The 23,240-nt window shown below is 38.9% G+C and overlaps 2 protein-coding genes across 2 annotated transcripts in view; both read right to left on the reverse strand.

Moving 5' to 3' along the window:
• The window catches only part of SLC6A18 (solute carrier family 6 member 18), a 52,325-nt gene extending 40,732 nt beyond the window's left edge, over positions 1-11,593 (reverse strand). The window contains exon 1 of the mRNA XM_036741319.1: positions 11,431-11,593. Coding sequence (XP_036597214.1) covers positions 11,431-11,593 — 163 coding nt within the window. The remainder of the gene's footprint in view (positions 1-11,430) is intronic.
• A 6,861-nt stretch (positions 11,594-18,454) lies between these two features.
• The window catches only part of SLC6A19 (solute carrier family 6 member 19), a 47,210-nt gene continuing 42,424 nt past the window's right edge, over positions 18,455-23,240 (reverse strand). The window contains exons 11-12 of the mRNA XM_036750458.1: positions 21,476-21,638; positions 18,455-21,172 (exon numbers count right to left, since the gene is read on the reverse strand). Coding sequence (XP_036606353.1) covers positions 20,969-21,172; positions 21,476-21,638 — 367 coding nt within the window. The 3' untranslated portion in view covers positions 18,455-20,968. The remainder of the gene's footprint in view (positions 21,173-21,475; positions 21,639-23,240) is intronic.

Raw genomic sequence — 23,240 nt, forward strand, 5'->3', positions numbered from 1 at the left:
GAATTAATTAAAAAAAAAAAGAAGAGGAAATGTGATTACAAGTCCCTTCAGACAACATGTGAGACAGAAAAGAGAAAGAAACTATCAACAGTATGCCCCTTAAATATTAAGGGTTCCAAGGTTTGTGCAGCAGTTGTGAGGGGGAAGTAGTTTTTCTCTGTGTTGGCGGGTCATCAGGCAGGGACACTGGAGAGGAAGGTGATAGTCCTGTTACAGTGAAACTACCGCCTCAAAGTAGCACAAAGCCTCTGTGAAAATATTGGTCACTGAGTTTAATTTCAAATGTATTATCAGTTCAAAATGTGTCTTACTCTGTAGATACAACACCAAAAGCAACTCAAGAACAACTAGTTTGGATACTAGGTACTCTAAAGGATCTAAAGAAAGATATGATTTCAGTCAAAGAAACTTGTAAGGAAATAAGAGGAAATTATACAGAAATGAACATCCTCATGGATAAAATATTGCTGGAAATAGCAAAAATGAGAAGTGATCTAGTACAGCAAAAAATAGACAGGGGAAAAAAAATGGAAGAACAATTCCATAATGTAACAGAGGCAGAAAACTAGTTGCTAAAAGTGCAAGAAAAAGTGACCAACCTGGAAGACAGAGGTAAACAATCAAGCCTCAGAATTACTGGCATATCAGAGGACAATGAAGGGGGAAAGAATCTGAATCTTGATAACCTGAAGAAATAATTCAAGAGAATTTTCCCTAATTGACATCCTGAAATCAGAAAAATATTCACTCTCAACAAGAAGGAAACCTAAAATCCAAGTCTGTTAAGGCACATTCTCATCAGACTTTAAAATCCAAACCAGGATCCTCTAAGCTTGAAGAAAGAAGAAATCATATACCAGAAGACACTAACGTATATTTTATCATGCTTTGCAAGTTAAAACCATGGGAAAATAGTGATGTTGGAACAGAAAATAAAACTAAAAGATATAGTCTTGGATTCTAGAGTAAGACTTGCAGCAAACCCACATTCTTTTTGAAGGCAGAAGAATGACCTATCTATTAATTAATTAAATTGTGTTTAGAATATTCCTAGAGGGTGGGTAAAATACAAAGCTTCTCCTTTATAGAAGAATAGTCTGGTAAGATTTTTATGTAATATTAGTTTTGATGATAAGAAAAATAACATAGATGACATTTCAGAAGAGAACGGGGAAAAGGGCAGATTATTCCCATAATGAAGCCTCCTATCTTTGACTAAGTTGGAAGGTAGGAAAAAGGATAAGAAAATCTTAATTATTGTAATACTAAATATTATGAACTTGAAAATAGCTTGTCTATAGGAGATACAGAATCCAAAAAGATATTAGGAAGATTAGGACCATAAGAAAGATAATATTTATCATTCTTTGGCAAGCATAAGATAAAAGAGTAGCTAATGAAAAGATTAAATCAGTTAATGCTTTCCTGTTTGGATTTAATTTTAAGGGAGATAAGACTATTAGGTAATAGTAGAAGTAGTTGCAAACAACAAAACCTAACCATTTTAAGATTTTTACACTCCAAACAACACGGCAATTAGGTTAAAAACAATATTTAGGAAAATACATAGAAATCATACCTCTATCATATATTTCCTGATAATCTTAACAACAGTTTTAAAAATTATATTATTAGGTTATTTACAATAAATCAAGGAAAATGAGTGAATTATAAAATCAGGCTGAATGGTTTGCCAAATTCTAACAAGAAGATGTTAGAAAAAATTTTAAAAAATTAAAATATAAATCTTTCAAGTGTAAAGTAACTTTCACAAAATTGTACTTTCTCATGGAGAGCTCAAGTAAATCTGAAAAGATGAATTCTATTTACTGTTTTCAGACCAAAATGCAAGAAAAAAGAAAAATATAGCCTAAATATAACAATCTGTAAGATGACAGTGATAGAGATTTATGGAATTAAATGCCTGTATTAATAACCAAAATGAAAAAAATTAAACTTTTAAATTTAAATCAGAGAAAAGTTGAAAAATAGAAGGTTTCATTTTGTTTTGTTTTAGAAGAGCAATTGGGAAAAAATGGATCTGTGATTCCATTACTTTATTAATGTAGTTTCTAAAATCCATCTGTGCTTTCTCATTCTATGGAACAGAAAAAAAAAACCAACAAAAACCAAAACATCCCACCATTGTCCATATCCTCTCACAAATCTTGCTAAGGAGATACTTGAAATGAGTTTTGGGCCTTCTGGGTCTCACTATTACATAATATCAAAGTCATAAACAGTCTGTATATTAGTTATCTTTTGTTTTTCATGATTAATTGGCCTCTTCCAGTCATACACCTTTTACATAGACTGTTTACACTTGTGTCCAGTTCATTGTAATATGCTGTAGCCTACCCAACAGGTATCTCTTCATTGTCTTTTGGGTGACCTGTAATTTCTTCAGAAGTCTTCAGAAGTTCTTTTTCATTATTCTACCCCATAAAGCAGGATCACTTTTCATTTTGATCTTCAGTATGATAAATTAAAAAAAACACCAAGAACTGTTTTTTCGTGAAGACTACTAAAATTTATAACTCTTAGCTAATGACAAGGAGAAACACATTTCCAAAGTAAAGACGAGATGGAATTTAAAATTAAGAAAAATTTTGAGGGAATATTGTATTTATATAACTGTGCATGTAATAGTTTTGTTCACACAGCTACATGTCATAATAATAGTTAAAAGTGGAAAAAATGACAATAATGCCCATATTGATTTAAAAATGTAATTGAAGGGGTGGAGCCAAGATGGCTGCTGGAAAGTAGGGACTTGGCTAAAGCTCTCCCCCAGGACCCTCCAAACACCTATAAAAAATGGCTCTAAACAAATTCTAGAACTGTAGAACCTACAAAATAGCAGAGGGAAGCAGGGCTCCAGCCCAGGACAGCCTGGATGGTCACAGGGTGAGGTCTATCACATAGAACTGGGAGCAGAGAGGAGCGGAGCCCAGAGTGAGCCGTGCCTGAACCAACCAGACCAGGAGCTGAGCAGAACAGGCCCTAGCTCCCTGAATCAGGGAGCCACAGCAGTTACCAGACTTCTTAACCGGCAAACACTAAAGACAACAGAGAAGGTTAGTGGGAAGAGCTGCGGGGACAGAGTGAAAGGAGTTTGCAGTTTGGCCACTGCCCCGGGGGCAGTGGAGGTGATGCAGCTCTGAGACTGCTTACAGAGCTACAGCAGCAGTTGCTTCCAGCCCCAGGCTCACTTGGTGGGAGGAATTAATTGGTGGATCTGAGTGGGAGTGCAGAGCCAGCTTGGATCTGAGTCCAGTCCGGGTTGGCAGTTCTTGAGGGAGGAGGAACACTGGTGTGTCAGAGCTTGCCGTGTAAAAATAGCTCTGAAAACAATAGTGCAGCCCTTCAAGCTTAGGGCAAAGTACTCTATACTCTACAAGCAGTCCTACCCCAATGAAAAACTCAAGGATCAAGTAAGTTGGCTGGGAACGTGGCCAGGCAGCGAAAACACACTCAGATTCAGACTCAGACTTTGGAATCTTTTTTTTGGTGACAAAGAAGACCAAAATATACAGCCAGAAGAAGTCATCAAAGTCAAAGAGCCTACATTAAAAGCATCCAAGAACAACATGAACTGGTCTCAGACCACGGAAGAGTTCAAAAAGGATTTGGAAAAGCAAGTTAGAGAAGTAGAGGACAAATTGGGAAGAGAAATGAGAATGATGTGAGAAAACCATGAAAAACAAGTCAATGACTGGCTAAAGGAGACACAAAAAAATACCGAAGAAAATAACACCTTAAAAAATAGACTAACTCAAATGGCAAAAGAGCTCCAAAAAGCCAATGAGGAGAAGAATGCCTTGAAAGGCAGGATTACCCAAATGGAAAAGGAGGTCCAAAAGACCACTGAAGAAAATACTACCTTAAAAATTAGATTGGAGCAAGTGGAAGCTAGTGACTTTATGAGAAATCAAGATATTATAAAACAGAACCAAAGGAATGAAAAAGTGGAAGACAATGTGAAATATCTCATTGGAAAAACCACTGACCTGGAAAAAAGATCCAGGAGAGATAATTTAAAAATTATTGGACTACCTGAAAGCCATGATCAAAAAAAGATCCTAGATATCATCTTTCAAGAAATTATCAAGGAGAACTGCCCTGATATTCTAGAACCAGAGGGTAAAATAGAAATTGAGAGAATCTACCAATCACCTCCTGAAAAAGATCCCAAAAAGAAAACTCCTAGGAATATTGTGGCCAAATTCCAGAGCTCCCAGATCAAGGAGAAAATACTGCAAGCAGCCAGAAAGAAACAATTTGAGTACTGTGGAAACACAATCAGGATAATACAAGATCTAGCATGTTCTACATTAAGGGATCGAAGCGCCTGGAATATGATATTCCAGAGGTCAATGGAGCTAGGATTAAAACCAAGAATCACCTACCCAGCAAAACTGACTATCATGCTCCAAGGCAAAATATGAATTTTCAATAAAATAGAGGACTTTCAAGCTTTCTCAATGAAAAGACCAGAGCTGAATAGAAAATTTGACTTTCAACCACAAGAATCAAGAGAAGCATGAAAAGGTAATCAAGAAAAAGAACAAGAAAAAGAAATTGCAAGGGACTTACTAAAGTTGAATTGTTTTGTTTACATTTCTACATGGAAAGATGATGTTTATGATTCATGAGACCTCAGTATTAGGGTAGCTGAAGGGAACATATATATATAGTCAGAGGGCACAGGGTGAGTTGAATATGAAGGGATGATATCTAAAAAAATAAAATCGAATTAAGGGATGACAGAGGAAAATATTGAGAGAGGGAGAAAGGGAGAGATAGAATGAGGTAAATTATCTTGCATAAAAGTGGCAAGAAAAAGCAGTTAATTAGAAGAGAAGAGGGGGCAGGTGAGGGGGAATGAGTGAATCTTGCTCTCATCGGATTTGACCTGAGAAGGGAATAACATACACACTCAATTGGGTGTCTTACCCCACAGGAAAGAAGGAGGAAGGAGATAAAAAAGGGGGGACAATAGAAGGGAGGGAAGATAGTGGGAGGAGGTAATTAAATACAAACACTTTCAAAAAGGGACAAGGTCAAGGGAGAAAATTGAATGAAGGGGGATAGGATAGGAAGGAGCAAAATATAGTTAGTCTTTCACAACACAAGTATTATGGAAGGGTTTTGCTAATGATACACATGTGGCTTATGTTGAATTGCTTGCCTTCTTAGGGAGGGTGGGTGGGGAGGGAAGAGGGGAGAGAATTTGGAACTCAAAGTTTTAAAAGCAGCAAAAAAATGTTCTTACATGCAACTAGGAAATAAGATATACAGGCAATGGGGCATAGAAATCTGTCTTGCCCTACAAGAAAGTAAGGGAAAAGGGGATGGTGGGGAGTGGGGTGACAGAAGGGAGGACTGACTGGGGAACAGGGCAATTAGAATATATGCCATCTTGGAGTGGGGGAGGGAGGGTAGAAATGGGGAGAAAATTTGTAAGTCAAACTCTTGTGGAAATCAATGCTGCAAACTAAAATAAATAAATAAATAAATAATGATTGACACATTAAAAAATGTAATTGAATACCAACCAATACCAGTGAGACTACTTTATAGAAGTAGATAAAATGACAACCAACTTTATATCAAATAACAAATCATTTACAATATCAAGGAGTACTTCGATAAAAACAGATGAAATAGTATTTGAACCACTAATCTTGGAAACTAATCAAGCAGTGATTGTTACAAACTACCTTCATGCCTTGGAGAATATTGCAGGTTCATCAGTTCCAGACCAATAAAGTGAATAATATCACAATACAAAAAAAGAGGGATTCAAATACACATATTTACAAAACCGAACAGAAATTGTTGTAAGTTCTCTAAATAGAAGTTTTGTATAATACAAAGACAAGAACATTAATTTATACAAACAAAAGAACATCGATTGTTAGAAAATGCTCAGGGTGATGGGAGTTTATGTTACTTGCCAAGAGTCACAGGATACATCAGAGGCAGGATTTCAAGGCCAGCTTGCTCTACCCTCCCACAGTGAGATTTCCCTCTCAATAGATATGTGTAAGTAGGTGTCTGCATGTAATATATGTATGTATATATTCATGTGTTTGTATCTTGCTACTGTCAGTCAACAAATATTTATTAAGCTGTTACTGTATGTCAGGAATTTTAATAGGCTCTAGGAAGAAGAGAAAGATAAAGAAAGCTCTTGCTTTCAAGGGATTTACTATCTAAAAGAGGGAAAAACATGAAAATATACACAAAGAAGCCTGGTGTGGCAAGGCACACCTATCTCTATCTCTATCCTTTCAACTATCTATCTATCTATCTATCTATCTATCTGTCTATCACTGGGCTGTCACCAGTCACCTTGACTTCTGTCCTGCCATTGGATTCCAAATAACTCTGGAGGAGAGATGAGGGTGATGACTTTGTGCCTCATTTCAATCCAATTCACTTGCAATTCAAGTCATCACCCTTTTGATGTGATCAGTACTCTTTGAGAACAAAGGACAAACAACTCTCTCTCTCTCTCTCTTCACATATATATATATATATATATATATATATATATGTATGTATGTATACATATATCTGTCTGGTCTACCTATCTCCATAAATTTATATCTTTATCTCTATATCTTTTATCTCTATTTTACATCTATCTCTATGTATCTGTCCACATCTCTGTTTATCTATCTGCCGCTACACACCTATATCTGTCTCTATCTATCTCTATTATCTATCTCTTTATCTACCTGTCTATCTATCTATCTATCTATCGAAAGAGAGAAAGTAGAGGGAAGGCAATATGAGAGGATTAGGCACTAGCAGCTAGGAGGACTTATCAAGGCCTTCTGCAGATAGCAAGATTTGACTTGAGAGAAGCAGAAGGCCTGGAAAGAGTGAGACATGAGGGGGCATTCCAGGCATGGACAGCCAGCACAAAGGGACACAGACCAGGAATGGAGCATCAGAGTGTCTTGGTTGAGCAACTTCAAGTAACTCCCATAATCTCGATTGAAATGTTCATTTACATATTATGTACATCTACATTTCCTATAGCTGTTTGTAGATTTTAGTGTTTATTTTTACAAAATGTATTTTAATGGAAATGATTTCATATCACTCTTTAATATCTCTAGTACCTCACAGTACTAACAGCGGCCTTAGTTTTTCTGTAAGTATGTTTAATGAGGAGATAGATAAGTAACTTCAAGGCAGAACTTGAGGTAAATGAAACCTTTGCTTTAGAAACTGAAAACAGCTAAGTCACAAAAGACCTTCTTGCCTCTTGTTTCTAGTTCTAACCATAATTAATGGTTAATGTTGAACAACGTTGGTTGAGGTGTCCTGGGGACATTGCACTATGACTGTTCTCCAAAGCTTCAATGAATACACGTATTTTTCTGGGACATTATAAAATAGCTACTAGAGATGGTGGATACAACATCTATCAAAATCTTTCCATAGACTTATTGGACCCTTCAAGTCTGATAAGATTGCATAGTTCCCAAAGCTGGAACCACTGGGCCAAACTGTTGAAAATACTTTTTTAATGCTCATTTACATAACAACATATATTTTAAAAATGCACTTCAAAGGCAAAAACACACCAATGGGGAAAGGGGCATTTACTTAGCAGAAACAACTGGTTCTGGGCTCTCATGTCAGCGGCTATCTATCCAAGAAGGCTGGCTTTCCTGGGGAGGCTTTCGAAATGCCTAATAAGCTGCCCTTCCACAAACTGATGCAAGGTGGTATGGATGGAAATCCTACTTACCACCAATAACTGGGACAAAATCCCTCACCTCATCTAGCTTCATTTTCTTTAAAATGAGGGAAATGGATTGTGTGATTTCTAAGGTCCCTTCTAGCTCTCATTCCTATGATCTTCCTCATGGAGACCATTATATAAGAGCCCAAACTACCTCTTAGTAAGGCCACTCATGAGGGTGCCTTAGGTAAGAAAAAACAGGGGACTGATCCAGGGGTCTACAGATTCCCTACCGCCAAGAGTCTGTGGATAGATTTCAAGGTGTCTGTGTACTTGAGTGGAAAGATAGATCACATCTTTATTTTTACTCGCCTCTACCTGAGGTGGCTTGCCGTCATCTTCAGCATCAAACACTAAATCTTCCATTTGTCATTCAACCTGGCTCCCTCCTACCTTTTGATCTTTTCACACTTTACTCTGTGATCCAGTGACACTGGCCTCCTTGCTGATCCTTACACAAGAGGTTCCACCTCTAGAGTTGGCATTTTCAGCAGCTTTCTTCCATTCCTCATCTCTGCCAATTGGCTTCCCTGACTTCCTTCAAGTCTCAGCTAAAATTCCAACTTCTATAAGATCTTTTCTGATTCCTTTTAATTCTAATATCTTCTCTCTGTTGATTATTTCCAATTTATCATATGTGCATATGTGTGTATATTTTGTTCACAAACAGTTTCCCTGCCATGCTATCTCCCCCATTAGAGTTCTCTTTGACAGCGGGGTCTGTCTTTTCCTTTTCCTTATATTCCTGGTGATTGGCACAGTGCCTAACACATAGTAGGTGCTTAGTAAATGCTAATTGACTGATTAAAGTTGAGTGTTTCCTTCAATTATTTAAGAATGTTATTAGAGAAAGGATCTGTAGGTTTCACCAGACTGCCAAAGGAATCCCCCCTGCTCTAATATATTTGCTATTTTAACACAAGTCAACACATCAAGTCATTTATTAAATGTTTACTTTGTGCCAGCCACTGTACTAAGCAACGGAATCTTGCTTATTTGTGGATGGAGGGAAGAAAAGAGGTGAAATCAATGTAATTGTCATTATAATCTGAATACTCTGATTATCTTAACTAACTCCATTTTTTTCCACTTAAAACTTATTTTGTGTTGTCATTTAAATCACAAAAGACAACCCAACCTCTTATTTTGCTATCAAGCATGATTGTTTAAGACATGATTGAGGTTAGTTCCTTGCTGTATGAAGGTCTGGACTATTCTTAAATACCACCAATTAGGTTAAATTTATTTGTAGGCCTACATATCAAAACCAAGGAGTGTCATTTATCTTGGCCACCAAATAATGAGGGTTATTTTTTTTCACCACATCACCGTGGCATGGTAGAAAGAACACTAGGAAGAGGGCTTGAGTCAAACCTGAGATTTTATACGTGTGTGTGTGTGTGTGTGTGTGTGTGTGTGTGTGTGTATTATACATTATATATATATGAGAGAGAGAGAGAGAGAGAGAGAGAGAGAGAGAGAGAGAATCTCTACATGGCCTTCAGCTAGTTATATAAAATATCTAGTACTTGGTCTCCTGGTCTATAAAATGAAGGGATTGAGTTAGATATCTTAGGGGTTCTCTTCCAGCTCTAGAGCCATGTTCCTATCATCTTTGTGATTTTTGACTAGTTCCCTTCTAATCTGTACTACACTGATCATTCATTCAACATCCGTTCATTCAATAAACATTTACTATTTGCTAGGAACTAGGAATGTAAGGCAAAAATGAAACATCATAATTCAGATGACGTATTATTATTATTATTAATTTTATGGTTGCCTCCTAATGATCAGTGAACAATGATAATAATAGTTCACATTTACTCAGAATTTTAAGGTTTACAAAGGGCTTTACATACATTATCTCATTTGATATCTCATTATCTAATCCTATCAAGGACACCAGGACCATAAAATTTAAAGCTGTGAGTTCTCCCGGCAAAAACACAAATAAAAAACACACAAGCAAACAAAACAAGGAATGGGTGATCTTCTAAAGATGAGCCTCTTTGAGTTTAACTAATTCAGTCCTTGGATAAAAGGCACTAAATCACTTGCTGGGCTTATATTTAAATTCTTTCTTTCTTGGTAGTCCTGACAGAGCTTGTGTTCTGTCCCAGTATATCCTTCTAAAAGATGGGGTCACGTCTGCACCATTATGAGCAATGGAGAAGGAAGTTAGTGTTTTTATTGAACTATGAAAAAAACTACAAAAACCTGATGCAAAACTGGCCTGAAACCCTAGGAAAGGGTCTTTTCAAGACAAGAATTCATTGTGTTTTAAAGTGTTCTACAGAGTTAGACTAAATAGTAATCAACAACTTTTAAGAATTAGTGAGAAATGTACCAAATTGTACTTGGAAGTTTATTTCTTTTAAATCTTGCTCTCCATGTGTATGATATATAAATATAGTGTTCTTCAATATTAGTCATTTTAATAAAAATGGCATTTTTCTAAACAAGGTGTTGATATTTCATGGTTATGAATCTAGTGAGATGGAGAAGAGTCACCATAGAAATCTTAGACAAAGCACAAGTTTAATTTATTGGATCATGGACCACCTAAGGATTTACCATTGTGGCATCTTCCCTAATTTAAGGCAAAGTAATTAGGAAAAACTAAATTGCTTCATGAGCATTTAACTTGAAACCCAACCATAAGGGTAGTTACAATTCACCATTTTTTTTTTTTTTTTGCTTTTTGGCAGGGCAATTGGGGTTAAGTGACTTGCCCAAAGTCACACAGCTAGTACATGTATCAAGTGTCTGAGGCCAGATTTGAACTCAGGTCCTCATGACTCCAGGGCCGGTGCTCTACTCACTGCGCCACCTAGCTGCCCCCCAATTCACCATTTTCTTAAAAACACCCCTGTGATGAAACTATATCATACCATTAAAAAATAATAGCCAACATCTATATAGTATTTTAATATTTACAAAGCATTTTGCATGTTATCTCATTGATCTTCACAACAATCCTCTGATGTAGGTGCTGTTATTATCCCCATTTTTACAGATGAGGAAACTAAGGCAAAAAAGAGGTTAAGTGGTTTGTCCAGGGTCACATAGCTAGTAAGCATCTTAGGTTGTATTTAAACTCAGATGTTCATGGCTCCAAATCTAGCACCCCATCCATTGTACTGCCTGGTCGCACCACACTTCCAAAACTTGCTTAGAAAGGGGCTCTGTGCTGATGTTTCTGATACTGTCATGAAGTAATTTCCAAACAACTCTAAAATTTTAAGACTTATCCATCCATTTATTAAAATTTTTTATTTTTTATATTTTTTAGAGGGGAGAAGGCAGGGCAATTGGGGTTAAGTGACTTGCCCAAGGTCACACAGCTAGTAAGTGTGTCGAGTGTCTGAGACTGGATTTGAACTCAGGTGCTCCTGACTCCAGGTGCTCTACTCCCTGTGCCACCTAGCTGCCCCCCCCTTTTTTTAAAGTAGCAACTAATAGCTAAAACAAAACATTAATACAGTCGGGGAGGAATTTATTGTTATAAAAGTCCATGTCCTAAAGAGCTCCAAATAAGTTATGATTTTCCCACACTAAAAATATACACTATTATTGGTCCATCATCCTCAAATAATCAGGTATACATCATGAAATCCAGTCACAATGTGAAAAACCTATAATGAGAAGCAATACATACTTACCTCCTCCGTAAGTCTGACACAAGTATGGAAATCTCCATATATTTCCCAACCCTACAGCAAATCCAATACAGCTTAAAATGTACTGGAATTTGTTGTCCCATTTGGGTCGTTCATCATCCTTGGGATCCCCTGGAAGCGTATCTGCTGCCAGAATGCTGGACATTGCTGTCGCTGTCACTGAGGAGGCTCTCTGCAGTCAGCCTGCTCTGGCATTGAACTATTGTGACTGAAGGCAGGGGTGGGGCTACCACTCAGGGCCAGCTTGTCCAAAAGCACAAATTGGACAGCAGAGGGTAGAGATGCTGAAGTGCCTACCAAACGCACCCTCTGTTCAATTTCATCTGTTTAAAAAATAAATAAATAAAATACAGTTAATTGGTAACTTATAGCTAAATTCTTGTTTTAATTTCAGAAGGGCCTCTCTGACCTCTAAGTCTTTGAGCACATTCACGTAGGCTCTGCGTCCTGTGTCCAGTAGAAACAGCCTTAAACTAACCATGGATAGGATGAGGACCCTTTTTTTCTACTGTTGCACCTTCTAAGTGGAAGATATTCCAGGACGCCCGAGATGAATGAATGAATAAATGAAAAAGTATTTATTAAGCACTAACTATATCCAAGCTCTGTGCTAAGTACTGGAGACACAAATATAAAAGTGAAACAGTCCTTTCCGTCAAGACTCTAACACTTTAATAAAGGCGGCAACATATAGGTGAGAAGTGGCCAGGAAGAGGGGAGGGGAGAGAGGGTTTAAGGAGTCGCAAAGATGGCAAATGGAGTTACAGGGGAGTTGATGGTTATGCTCTTTCTGGAAGCAGTAAAAGTATAGTTGCAATGATGATCTACAGCTAGAAAGTATGTGCTGGGGTGGGGGTCAGGGTAGTAAGATAGGTGGCAAAGTCCAAGGGTCCCTCTAGAGGGTATATTGAGCCAGGCAGATGACCAAAAGGAATTGCCAGGGTGAAATGTGCAAATGGGGCTGGTTAGATACAGTGGATTAAGTTATACACTTACCAAGTAGCACAATGCAGACTCCAGGGTGGGAGTTCCAGTACTGAGAGGGTTCAGTCCATGATGATGGCTCAGCAGCAAGGCGGATGGCAAGGTTAGATCTGTTATACAGTGGGTACGATGGTAGGGAGGGTGAATGGCAAGGAAATATTTCTTTTGGAGGAGATTTTCATTCTTTTCATAGCTTTAACTATGATCTCATCAATATGGGCATTCCTCCAATCACAACCCAGTCATACCCAACCACTCTTGGTGACTCTTTTCCATGTCAGCCCATAAGTTCACCACAGGGACCCACCAAGTGCTGGGGGTCTTGCTTATTTTTTTTGATATTTCAAAGGCACCTACAGAACATGTGAACTGTCCATCAGTAGTCTCTCTGTAAGGGAGCACTCCAAAGTTGGCTCCATTGTATACGAAAAGGATGGAAATGCAGTTATGGAGGCAGCAGACTATGACCTTGCTGCCTGGGTATGACTTGCTTCTCTGCCTATTTCTGCACCCACTCACCTGCATGGAAGAATAGAAGGCAATTAGGGTATGAAAAATGGGGAACTCTAAACTCCAGAACCATGTGTTAGCTACTGGAAAAATAATTATTACTGTGATTATAGTTTAACTTTCAGAGACTGAAATTTTGGAAAGCACGTGGAACACTAGTTGTAAGTTAGGGTGAGGTCTTGACAAAGGGAACCAATTAACAGGCTATTAAGAGGAATGAAAAAACCAAAACTAAGAACTATGCCTAAGAGTGCTAGCTAGTTGGAACAACTATGCTGTTTTTTCTAAAGAGCTTAGTGCTAGGGGCTAAAGATGAGAGGCCTTGGTAGCCAAGACTCTGAGAGGAAAAGACAAAGAAGAGTTTTTGTAGGTCCTCTAGAGTAAGCAGCCACTAGTTTGCTCAGTAGATAGCATACTGAGCTGGGAATCAGGAAAACTCCTTTCCACAAGTTCGCATCTGGCTTTGGACACTTCCTAGTTGTGCGACCCTAGGCAAGTCACTTGACCCTGTTTGCCTCTGTTTCCTCATCTGTAAAATGGCAAACCCCTCCAGCATCTTTGCCAAGAAAACCCCAAAGAGTTAGAAACAACGCAACAACATTCCAACCAGAAAAGTCCATAGGTTTTATGTAAGCTAAAAGAGCATGAAAGCATCTTTTCTTCAATGAGGAAGAGAGATGAACATTTCATATGGGCCAGGAGCAGGAGCGGGTGGAGGTTACAGTCAAGCAATGTTCCATGGAGACTACAAATCCCATAGAGTATCCTCTAACAATGGGTCCAACACAGTCAGAAGCAGTACAGTAAGACATCAGAAGTCCAGCAATGCCAGAGGAATGAACTGCCTGTCTACACACGTGCCTTGGCCAGACAGGTTCCTTAAGGTTGCATTACTCCATTCATGTGCCAGCCTGTCCACACATATTCCCTATGTGTTTCCCTACACGTGCACACTCTTGCCAATGATGCTTGTGTACTTGTGGGAGAATGCACCCCAGGTTTCAGGGGGAAATTGTCACTAATTTTCTTACTATGCCATTTCATTAAATGCCTGGAGAAAGTCTTTTCATCCCCTTTCGAACCTCCCATGGCACCGTTCCCCTCATTCTAACAGCTTTACTCACCTCATATTTCACAGATAAAAATGAGGCCATTCAACGAGAGCTCTTTTTCCTACTTTCCTCCTCATTTCACATCACTCAGATGCTTTCCTCCACTATCTTTGATCCCTGTCTCACAGGGAAGACCCTCCTCTTGCCAAGGCAAACGCCTCTATGTGAAAGAACCTAGAGTAAGGACGACCTGGGTTTAAATCCAACCTCAGACACTTACTAGTTATGTGACCTTGGGCAAGTTGCTCAATCTCTGTTTGTCTTAGTTTTCTGAACTGTAAAGTAGGGATCATAACAGCACCTACTCCACAGAGCTGTTGTGATGATCAAATGAGATAACATTTGTAAAGTGACTGCACAGTCACTTTACAGTGACTGGTCCAGCATAGGTGCTTAATAAATGCTTGCTTGTTCCCTTCCCTTCCTCTTCCATACCCCATCCCATCTTCTCCAGAAGATTGCCCCCAACACCATCCCTACTCTTTAATTTTCACACTCTCCCTTATATATGTACATAATTATTTTCACATGGTCTCCCCCATTGGAACATGGCCTCCTTGAAAGCAGAGACTCCATCTTTTCCTTTCTTTGCATCCTCAGTGCTCACCATAATGTCTCATATATAGCACATGCTTAATAAATTATTGTTGACAAATTGACTGAACCTGTAATTTGAGGGTTGCCCCATGGCCCCACATTTTGCTTCTTCCATGTGGCCAGTCCATCTTATTTTTAGATCATACATTTACTTGAGAATGACTTCTCTTAGGCAACTCCTTGTTCATAATACATTATAATCTGCTCAAAACCACTATATTTCTCCCCCCTTTTCACAGATTGTATGTAGTGTTCCATAGCTTGTAGTCATACAACATCACCAGAAAGAAGAATGGTTTAAAGAAGAAGAACCTTTGTTCTTGGATAATTAAAATCTCCCAAAGGCTCTACAGCCCATTCTTAATTTTCTGTCCAGTTTTGGGCCCAACTTATCAGATATGTATTGATGTACAGGTTCCATAGGTTGTCCAATCAACTGTATATAATAGCCTCCAAAATTGCCATCCTTTGTCACCACCATTACGTCTAACTCAATAAACATGCAGTAAATCCATATTCTATGTAAGATCTCTCCACTGAAGTCCTACTCCAATGTCTCACTATGGTATAGAGGTGACTATGGGTTTTTTAGGACTATGGCAGCAGAACACAAGTTTTTAGCTAAGCCAGAAAGACTTCAAGTAAGGCCTGATGAAACACAACGTAGTTGGCACCTGAGATTCAACCTAGTCATGTTTAGATTATCATCAGAAGGTTTGCTTCCAGGTGGTGATTTTTTTCTTCTGCCTGTTACTCTCTGTCTGTCTCTTTCATCTTGTTAAACTATCTACTAAGGCATAGAAAGGTCGTGATCTTCATTGGTAGAGGAAGTATCATCCTAGCACCAGCACAGTGCCTGACAATAGTAGGTGCTTAATAAATGCTTGTTCAATTGTGAGGTTATTGAAGCCTACTTGAGTCACTGTGCTATGAACCAAGGATGTAAAGATTTTTTTTAAAACAGCATAGTCCCTGCCTTCTGGGAGCTTATAAAAACTTCACAGGAGTATTTTCATAGGAGGTAAACACAATCTCATTTTCATCAGCTTGAACGCCAACCCATGCTCCTACCAAGGTCAAGGAAGAGGAAGAAAGGACATGGACCAGTCCTATCATTAGAAAAAAGAAAGATTTCCCAGAAGTCTCAGCTACAATTCTTTTTTTTGAGCTAAGGTACAATTTTTAAAAATATGTTTCCATATTATTCATGTTGTAAAAGAAGAATCAGAACAAAAGAGAAAAACCATGAGAAAGAAAAAAAAAACAACAAAAGAAAGAGAAAATAGTATGCTTCAATCTGCATTCATACTCCGTAGTTCTTTCTCTGGATGTGGATAGCATTTTCCATCATGAGTCTTTTGGAATTGTCTCAGAGCATTGCATTACTCAGAAGAGCTAAGTCTAATAAAATTGCACAATGTTGCTCAGCTGTAGTTCTTGAGAGCAATAAACATATATTGTGGTTGGTTCTATGAGATAAGCATTGGTCCAAATTTTTTTCTCAATGGTTAGGCACTCAAGGGATTATTGCCACTGCTTGTCACAGCCAACAGGGGTCCATCTGTGTGTCTATAGTAAATACAGCAATGTGGCATGTGTACATATTGGGGGGAGGAGGAGGGAGAATACATGAATGTCACTGGGACTGGAAAGTGGGATGCAGCAGGAGAACATTAGACGATAGTGGATATATGAACAACTTGTCCCTTTGTGAACTAAAAGCATCCCCTACCTACCTAGATTAAGAGTCAGCATTTAATTCGACATGTGTTGAGACTTTGTTCACACTCATCAAGCCCTTAGCACAGTTAAGCTGTCCAAAGCTGTGCCAAGGGTTCTGAGCTTTCATTTTTGGCTGACCCCCTTTGGCCATTGGCTCTCTAGCTTCTATTTTTCAACTGTATTGGTTACATTTCCAAATTAGTTAGGCCATAGGATGTAGGAACATTCAAAAAATGTGTGCTTGTGTATATAAATATATGTTTACGTGCATGTGTGTGCATGTATGTCCGTGTGTGTGTGCATACATGATATGGCATACATATGTGTGTGCATGTAGAGTGAAAGGGGAGTGAAGAAAGGTAGAAAAGAAGCTGAAAAGAACTTAATGCCACATACTAGCAAATAGTTTTCTGCAACAATTCTATTTGCTTTAAAAAGATTCAAGGTCTTTGTCTGATGTTTTTTAATATTCCCCCTCCCCAAACCTGTCCCCCCCAAATCATCTCCATCTACTTCTGTGATTCTCCATATCCCAGCTTAGAACAATACGGGTACCTGCTTTTAGCAAATGTGCTTAGGCTGAGTTACACAATCCCACAGCTAGTTGAAAAGTGAAAGAATTAATACAAACCAGTTACTTGTTGACTTATTCGCTCCCAGTTCTTCTGGTATCACATAGATCATGTTTTAGAATTTCCCATATACAGATCTTCATGGAGGTAAAACCAAAAAGGGAAAGAAAGGAGAGGAAGCTGTAGACCTAGAAAACATCCTAGAACGCATCTCTAGGTGGCACAGTGGATAGAGCACTGCGTCTGGAGTCAGGAAGACAGGAGTTCAAATCCGACCTCAGACGCTTATTACTTCCAGTGTGACCCTGGGCGAGTCACTTCATCTCTGTTTATCTTGGTTTCCCCAACTGTAGAATGGGGATGATAATAGCACCTACCTCTCAGGGATGCTGGGAGGATCAAGTGAGATGCTATTTGTAAATCACTTGTCACAATGCCTGGAACATAGTAGATAATATATAAATGTTTCTTCCTCACCTACCCCTCAAAGTGAGGTCCAGAGATAAGCTAGAGAGCATATTTTTATTTTTGTTGCTGTTGAGTCATTTCAGTTATATCCAACTCTCTGTGACTCCATTTTAGCAAAGATACTAGAGTACTTTGCCATTTGCTTCTCCAGTTCATTTTTCAGATGAGACACTGAGGCAAATAGGGTTAAGTGACCTGTCCAGGGTCACTCAACCTAATAAGTGTCTGACACCAGATTCGAACTCAAGAAGGTGAGTCTTCTTGATCCTAGACTCAGTACTCTGTGCACTATGGCGCCACCTAGCTGCCCCTGGAGAGTATATAGAGCAGTACAATCAGGATAGGGAAGGGCCTTGAGTCTAATGTTGTATGAGGATAGGTGGTAAGAAGTGGAGAAGCTTGGAGAAGACTTGCAGGGGGCATACTAGCTGTCTCTAAGCTCTCATGGGAGAGAGGGCTCAGATTTGTTCTGTGGACCCAGAAAAGAACCAGGAGCGATGGGGACCAGTTGCATGATGCAAATCTAGATTGGATCTTGGGAAAAGCTTCTTAATGACCAGAGCCAGCCAGGAGTGGTGGTAAGCTTCCCTTCACTGGGGCCTTCAAGTAGAAGCTGGATGACCACTTGTAGGTTATGAAATAGTAGGAATTTTTTAAAAGTAGGGCACAGATAGGACTAGGTGGATATTGAGGTCCTTTACAACTGTAAGTTCAGTAAATAAATGAGATAATACTAATAAAGCATTTTCAAACCTTAAAGCTCCATATATATGCTAGACTATCACTACCTCTGTGAAGTGCTTTGCTCAATGTCTCACACATAGTAAGGATGAAAACCCAGGTATTTTCCATTGCAGCATAGAACAAGTTCTGTCTAGGTCTGCAGTCTGATTTCCTGTTGGTTTACCGTGATTCCCTTTAGGTCTCAATTTGATTTTATAACTGTTTTGCATTTAGAAAACTATATTTAGACAAATACATATTAAAGAATTCTCATTTATTCAAACACATATATGTTTACACATATAAAAGACAAGGTTTGGTTTTTTTACACCTACACAAGAAAACAAGCATGTCATTTACAAATTTAGAAATATGCCAGGCTATGACTCCAGTTTCATTGTCTAGGCTACATCTGGTATGACTGGCAATCTTTAGCAGTGACAGCATTTAACTCCCTGGGAAGTGATCCTAATTAGCAAAGATGGATGTGCCAAGAATTTTCCAGAAGTTTCATATATAGTTACCAAGAGCAATAAGCATAGTGTACAGGTGGATCAATTAGAGTAATGCATGTCCTTCCTTTTTTTTTAATGGCAGGCCTAAAAAACTTGGAGAAGAGCACGTAGAAAGCATCACTGTATTCACGTGCATATGAGGAGATAGACACAGTAAGAGGGCATCTGGATGATGTAGAGCAGGAGATCTGGATTTGAGTCCTGGCTCTGCCATTTGCTAGCTGTGATCTTGGACAAAATATTTCCCTTCTCTGTGTCTGTCTCCTGATCTGCAAAATAAGAATGTTGGATCAGCTGTTCTCTAAAGCTCCTTCCAGGGTTGCCTGTCTAGAATTCTGTGGAGACTGAATATTCTTGGCCCGGAATTGCCATCATGGACAGCTTTCTTTTAAAATTCATAAACCATACCATTAAAAAACCAAAAGTGTAATTTCTCCTTTAGGAACCATTGCCCCTTGGAATATGATGACTTAAAGAATTAATGTCAGGACTTTGAAATGTTCCCATGGCTGTTGGAATACATTATTATGGAGACTTTAAAATATTACTCACTAGCTCAATGATGGAGATGGAAAATTTGAAGTGGTAAGAACCTTGGCTGCTCCATGATCTTTCACAAACCCCTCTCCACTTGATTTGCTGTGGTCCCTACCACCACCACCACCACAGCCAACATGCCTAGGGCTTTTATGAGCATAAATATGGAAGCTACTCCAACTCTCTCTAACTTGCCTCCAATAAAGACATGGAAGACCCATAGAGAGAAGAAAGCTACTAACCCAGGTGTTGACAACTATACCCTCCCCAAAATACTATGCCCCTGAACAGGCGGTATTTTCAGACATTTCTCTTTCATTTAAATGGCTTCTAGATTTCTTAGGGAATAAACTGATTTGGTCAGCTAGAATAAAAAGCAAACAGTTTGTTAAAGCCATCCCTCAAAATACCAGTCCACTTGGATACATATTTAGGGTGTGAATTTTAGAGAGAAAATGCATCCTTCTAAGTCACTGAGAAAGTATGTCAAGTGTTCTTGGTACTATGTGAGTTGAGTTGGTGGCTGAGTTAGTATATAACCCTTCTTTCTTCCAAAGGTAACCTGGCTAAAAATTCACATCGAATTACTCATTACAAGAATGTTAATGTTCCCTTAGCCAAACTCTAAGGGCACATTCCTCCTTGCCTCCTGGGAAGAGAGGCATTACTTAATTGTTTATCTATTTGTGAAAGCTAGCAACGGTGATTAAGTGTAGTTAACGTCCAGTCAGTCAAAGGGTTGTAAACAAACTCAGGAATTTTGGGGAGGGGGTATCCAGAACTGCAAAACTTGCACAAACACATTGGTAGAACTGCCAATCTCTGATTATTTCTAGGTAACGATCCTGGAATCAAGGTTCCAGGGTGGTCCAGCTCCTAGGCCCGAGGCCACTCTTTCTGCAGAAGATTTTTTTTCTACAAGATGGAACAGGGTAGAAAATGGATTTGATTTCTTCTGCTTGACACCAGAGAGCAGAACTAGGAGCAACAGGCCAAAAGATGGAAAAAGACATACTTTGACTTGATGTGAGGAAAACTTCCTAACAAACAGACCTCTCCAAACATGGCATTGACTGCCTCAGGAAGTGGTGAGTTCTCGCTCCCTGGATATCTTCAGAAGCAGAAGCCAGAGCACCACTTATCCAGAATGCTGTTGAGGGAATCCTTGGTTCAGGATGGATTGGATGAGATGGCCTCAGAGGTCATGCTTGGTAATGCTGAGATTCTGTGATTCAGGGTTAAAGTTTCTCTGCAGGAAAAGCCTTCCACTTAAAATCTTGCGGAAGTTTTGCTATCGACAGGTACCTCCCACAAACAGAAATGGGGTACGTGTAGTAATAGAGAATAGAGGTATTGAATGTTTCCTCCCATCTCCCTAGCAGTCCACAAGCAAACAAAATCCAGCAGCCTCAGCGTCACATTTCAGTCACTGGACATTCAATGGTGTTCACCCCAGGATATCACAATATACATGGCTGTGACTTCGTATCCCTAGCACCTAGCACAACGCCTGGTATTGAGCAAGCATTTAATAAATGTTGGTTAAATTAAATTGAACAGTGGCAATCCCTTCAGTTCCTAGCATGGAGAGGTCCCCAGTTTATAAGGCACACAAGAATCTCCATTTGTCACACAGACTGGAGTGTTTGCCTGGAGGCTCACCCCCAGCAAGATTTATGCCATGAGGGTCTAGTCATTCCAATGTGCCTGGTATTGCTTTTTTTCTTTTCCCTTTCCAATCAAGAACCTGTCCCCACTTCCCCGGGAAGCATGCTGCAGCTTAATTCTTTACATCTCCATTCACGGATGGAATGGAGTAGGCGCTGACGAGGCCTTGCTGGTCATGCTTCTTTTGACAGCGATTCCTGATGAACTTGTAGAGGGCGAACAAGGGGATGATGAGGCATGGGACTCCAGCCACAAAAACCACAATAGCGTAGACCCAGCCAGGAGAAGCCTTTTTTTCTGATTTAGGAAAATCCTCCTGGGGAGGTAAACATGGTCAAGTCAGACAATTACAGTCATGATACAATAGATTCTAGAACTGGGCTTTCTGAAATTAAACTTGGGGAGGAAAGGAAACCCCACCCCTTTGCCCTGCCCCTCCTTTCTTCTCCTCCCAGGTCTTCCTGAATCAGGAGAGAGAGAGAGAGAGAGAGAGAGAGAGAGAGAGAGAGAGAGAGAAGCCTCCCTTCATATACAGATGGGCTTCCCCATGCCCTGGCCCTTGGGCAGTCTGTGGGGCCTTCCCCAACAAGCCAATGTAGGTATATTTCTATGTACTTACATATTCAGGGTTCCAGACGCTGTATGTCAGCTCCTCATTGATGTTTATCACCAAATAGAACAGGAATATAACTAACATGATGACAGGACTGACTACTCTCCAGGTGATTTGCCAGAAGATATTTGGCTTATGACCAATCATAAACTCAATATCCTTATTAAACCTAGAAATAAAGACCAGAGGAGAAAATGACCTCAATGACAAAATAAAATGAAAAACCGTCTTTGCCTTTAAGGTTCTATCATTCTACTGAGTTTAGATAATATAAGTGAGATTTTCTTAAAGTGGGGCAACCTTTTACCAACTGAGTAGACCTCCATTACAACATAGCTTTAATGGAGGTCCAGCAGTAAAAGAAAGTCTTAGTCCTGCCTACCTATAGAAATCTTTCAGGATCCAATTTAGAAATCATCTGCCCCTGATGTCCTCTGTGATTACTCAGGAAGACCTTAGCTCAAGTCCTGCTTTAGATACTCACTAGCTGTGTGACCTTGGGCAAGTCACTTAACCTCTGTTTGCCTGAGTTTCCTCATCTCTAAAACGGGATGATAATAATAGCATCTACCTTCCAGGGTACAAATGAGATAATATTTGTTAACCATTTAGCATGGTGCCTGGCACATAGCAGACACTTAATAAATGTTTATTCCTTTCCTCCCCCTTCCCCTTTCATTCAGAAGTATCCTCTTTGTCCTCAGATTTCCTATAGCATTTAGCTTATACTGTTTGCGGGACTTACTGCACACTACTTTGTCTTGAATGTGTCATTGTACATTTTTGAATATGCCATGTAATATATAATATACTATATTACACTATGCTGTAATATAACATGACATGATGTAATATAACATGACATAACATAACAATATAATGTAATGTGACGTAATATAATCTAACATAACAACATAACATATCATAATACAACATAACATAACACAACATAACACAGCATAACATAACATAACATAACATAACATAATATAACATAACATAATATAACATAACGTAACATAACGTAATATAATGTAATCTAATCTAATCTAATCTAATCTAATCTAATCTAATATAATATAATATTCCTCTCACTAGAAGCCTCTTGGAATCAGTGCCATCAACAAAGAAGGTAGTAAGGTGTTCAGATAAAGTTATTGCCTCTGCCTCTGGAATCTTAAGCTTCCTTCAAGGTTCCTCTGAAGTGCTACCTCCTACCAGAGGCCTTTCCTGACCCGCTCCATTGTTAGTACTCTCTTCCCACCCTCCCTACTGACTCTATATGCATTTTCTACTTCCTTATCTGTATACATGGTATCTCTTCCCTGAAGAGTGCAAACTCAGCTTTTATTTTTGTCCTTCTATCTCTAGTGTCTAGCCTGGTGTCTGGCACATAGAAGGTATATAAATACTTCTTGAATTGTTGAATTTTATTTTAGACATTTCTGTTGTCTTAAGCTCCTTGAATTTGTGAGTGAACTCGACACATTTGTGGACTCATAGGCATTGAATTTTCTTGGGAATTTACTTCATTTTTTCTAATTTTACTTTAATTTAAAACAGAAATTCTTAACCTGAGGTCTGTGAGCTTCTTTTAAAAAAATAATTTTGATAACTATATTTTACTCTAATCGGTTGCCTTTCTAATCCTATATATTTTCCATTTTGCATTTTAAAACATCATTCTGGGAGGGAGTCCATAGGTTACAGCAGACTGTTACAGGGGCCCATAACTGCACACCAAAAAGATGAAAAACCTTTGATTTAAAGT

This window comes from Trichosurus vulpecula, chromosome 1 (genome assembly GCF_011100635.1).
Source record: "Trichosurus vulpecula isolate mTriVul1 chromosome 1, mTriVul1.pri, whole genome shotgun sequence".
NCBI classification, from domain to species: Eukaryota; Metazoa; Chordata; class Mammalia; order Diprotodontia; family Phalangeridae; genus Trichosurus; species Trichosurus vulpecula.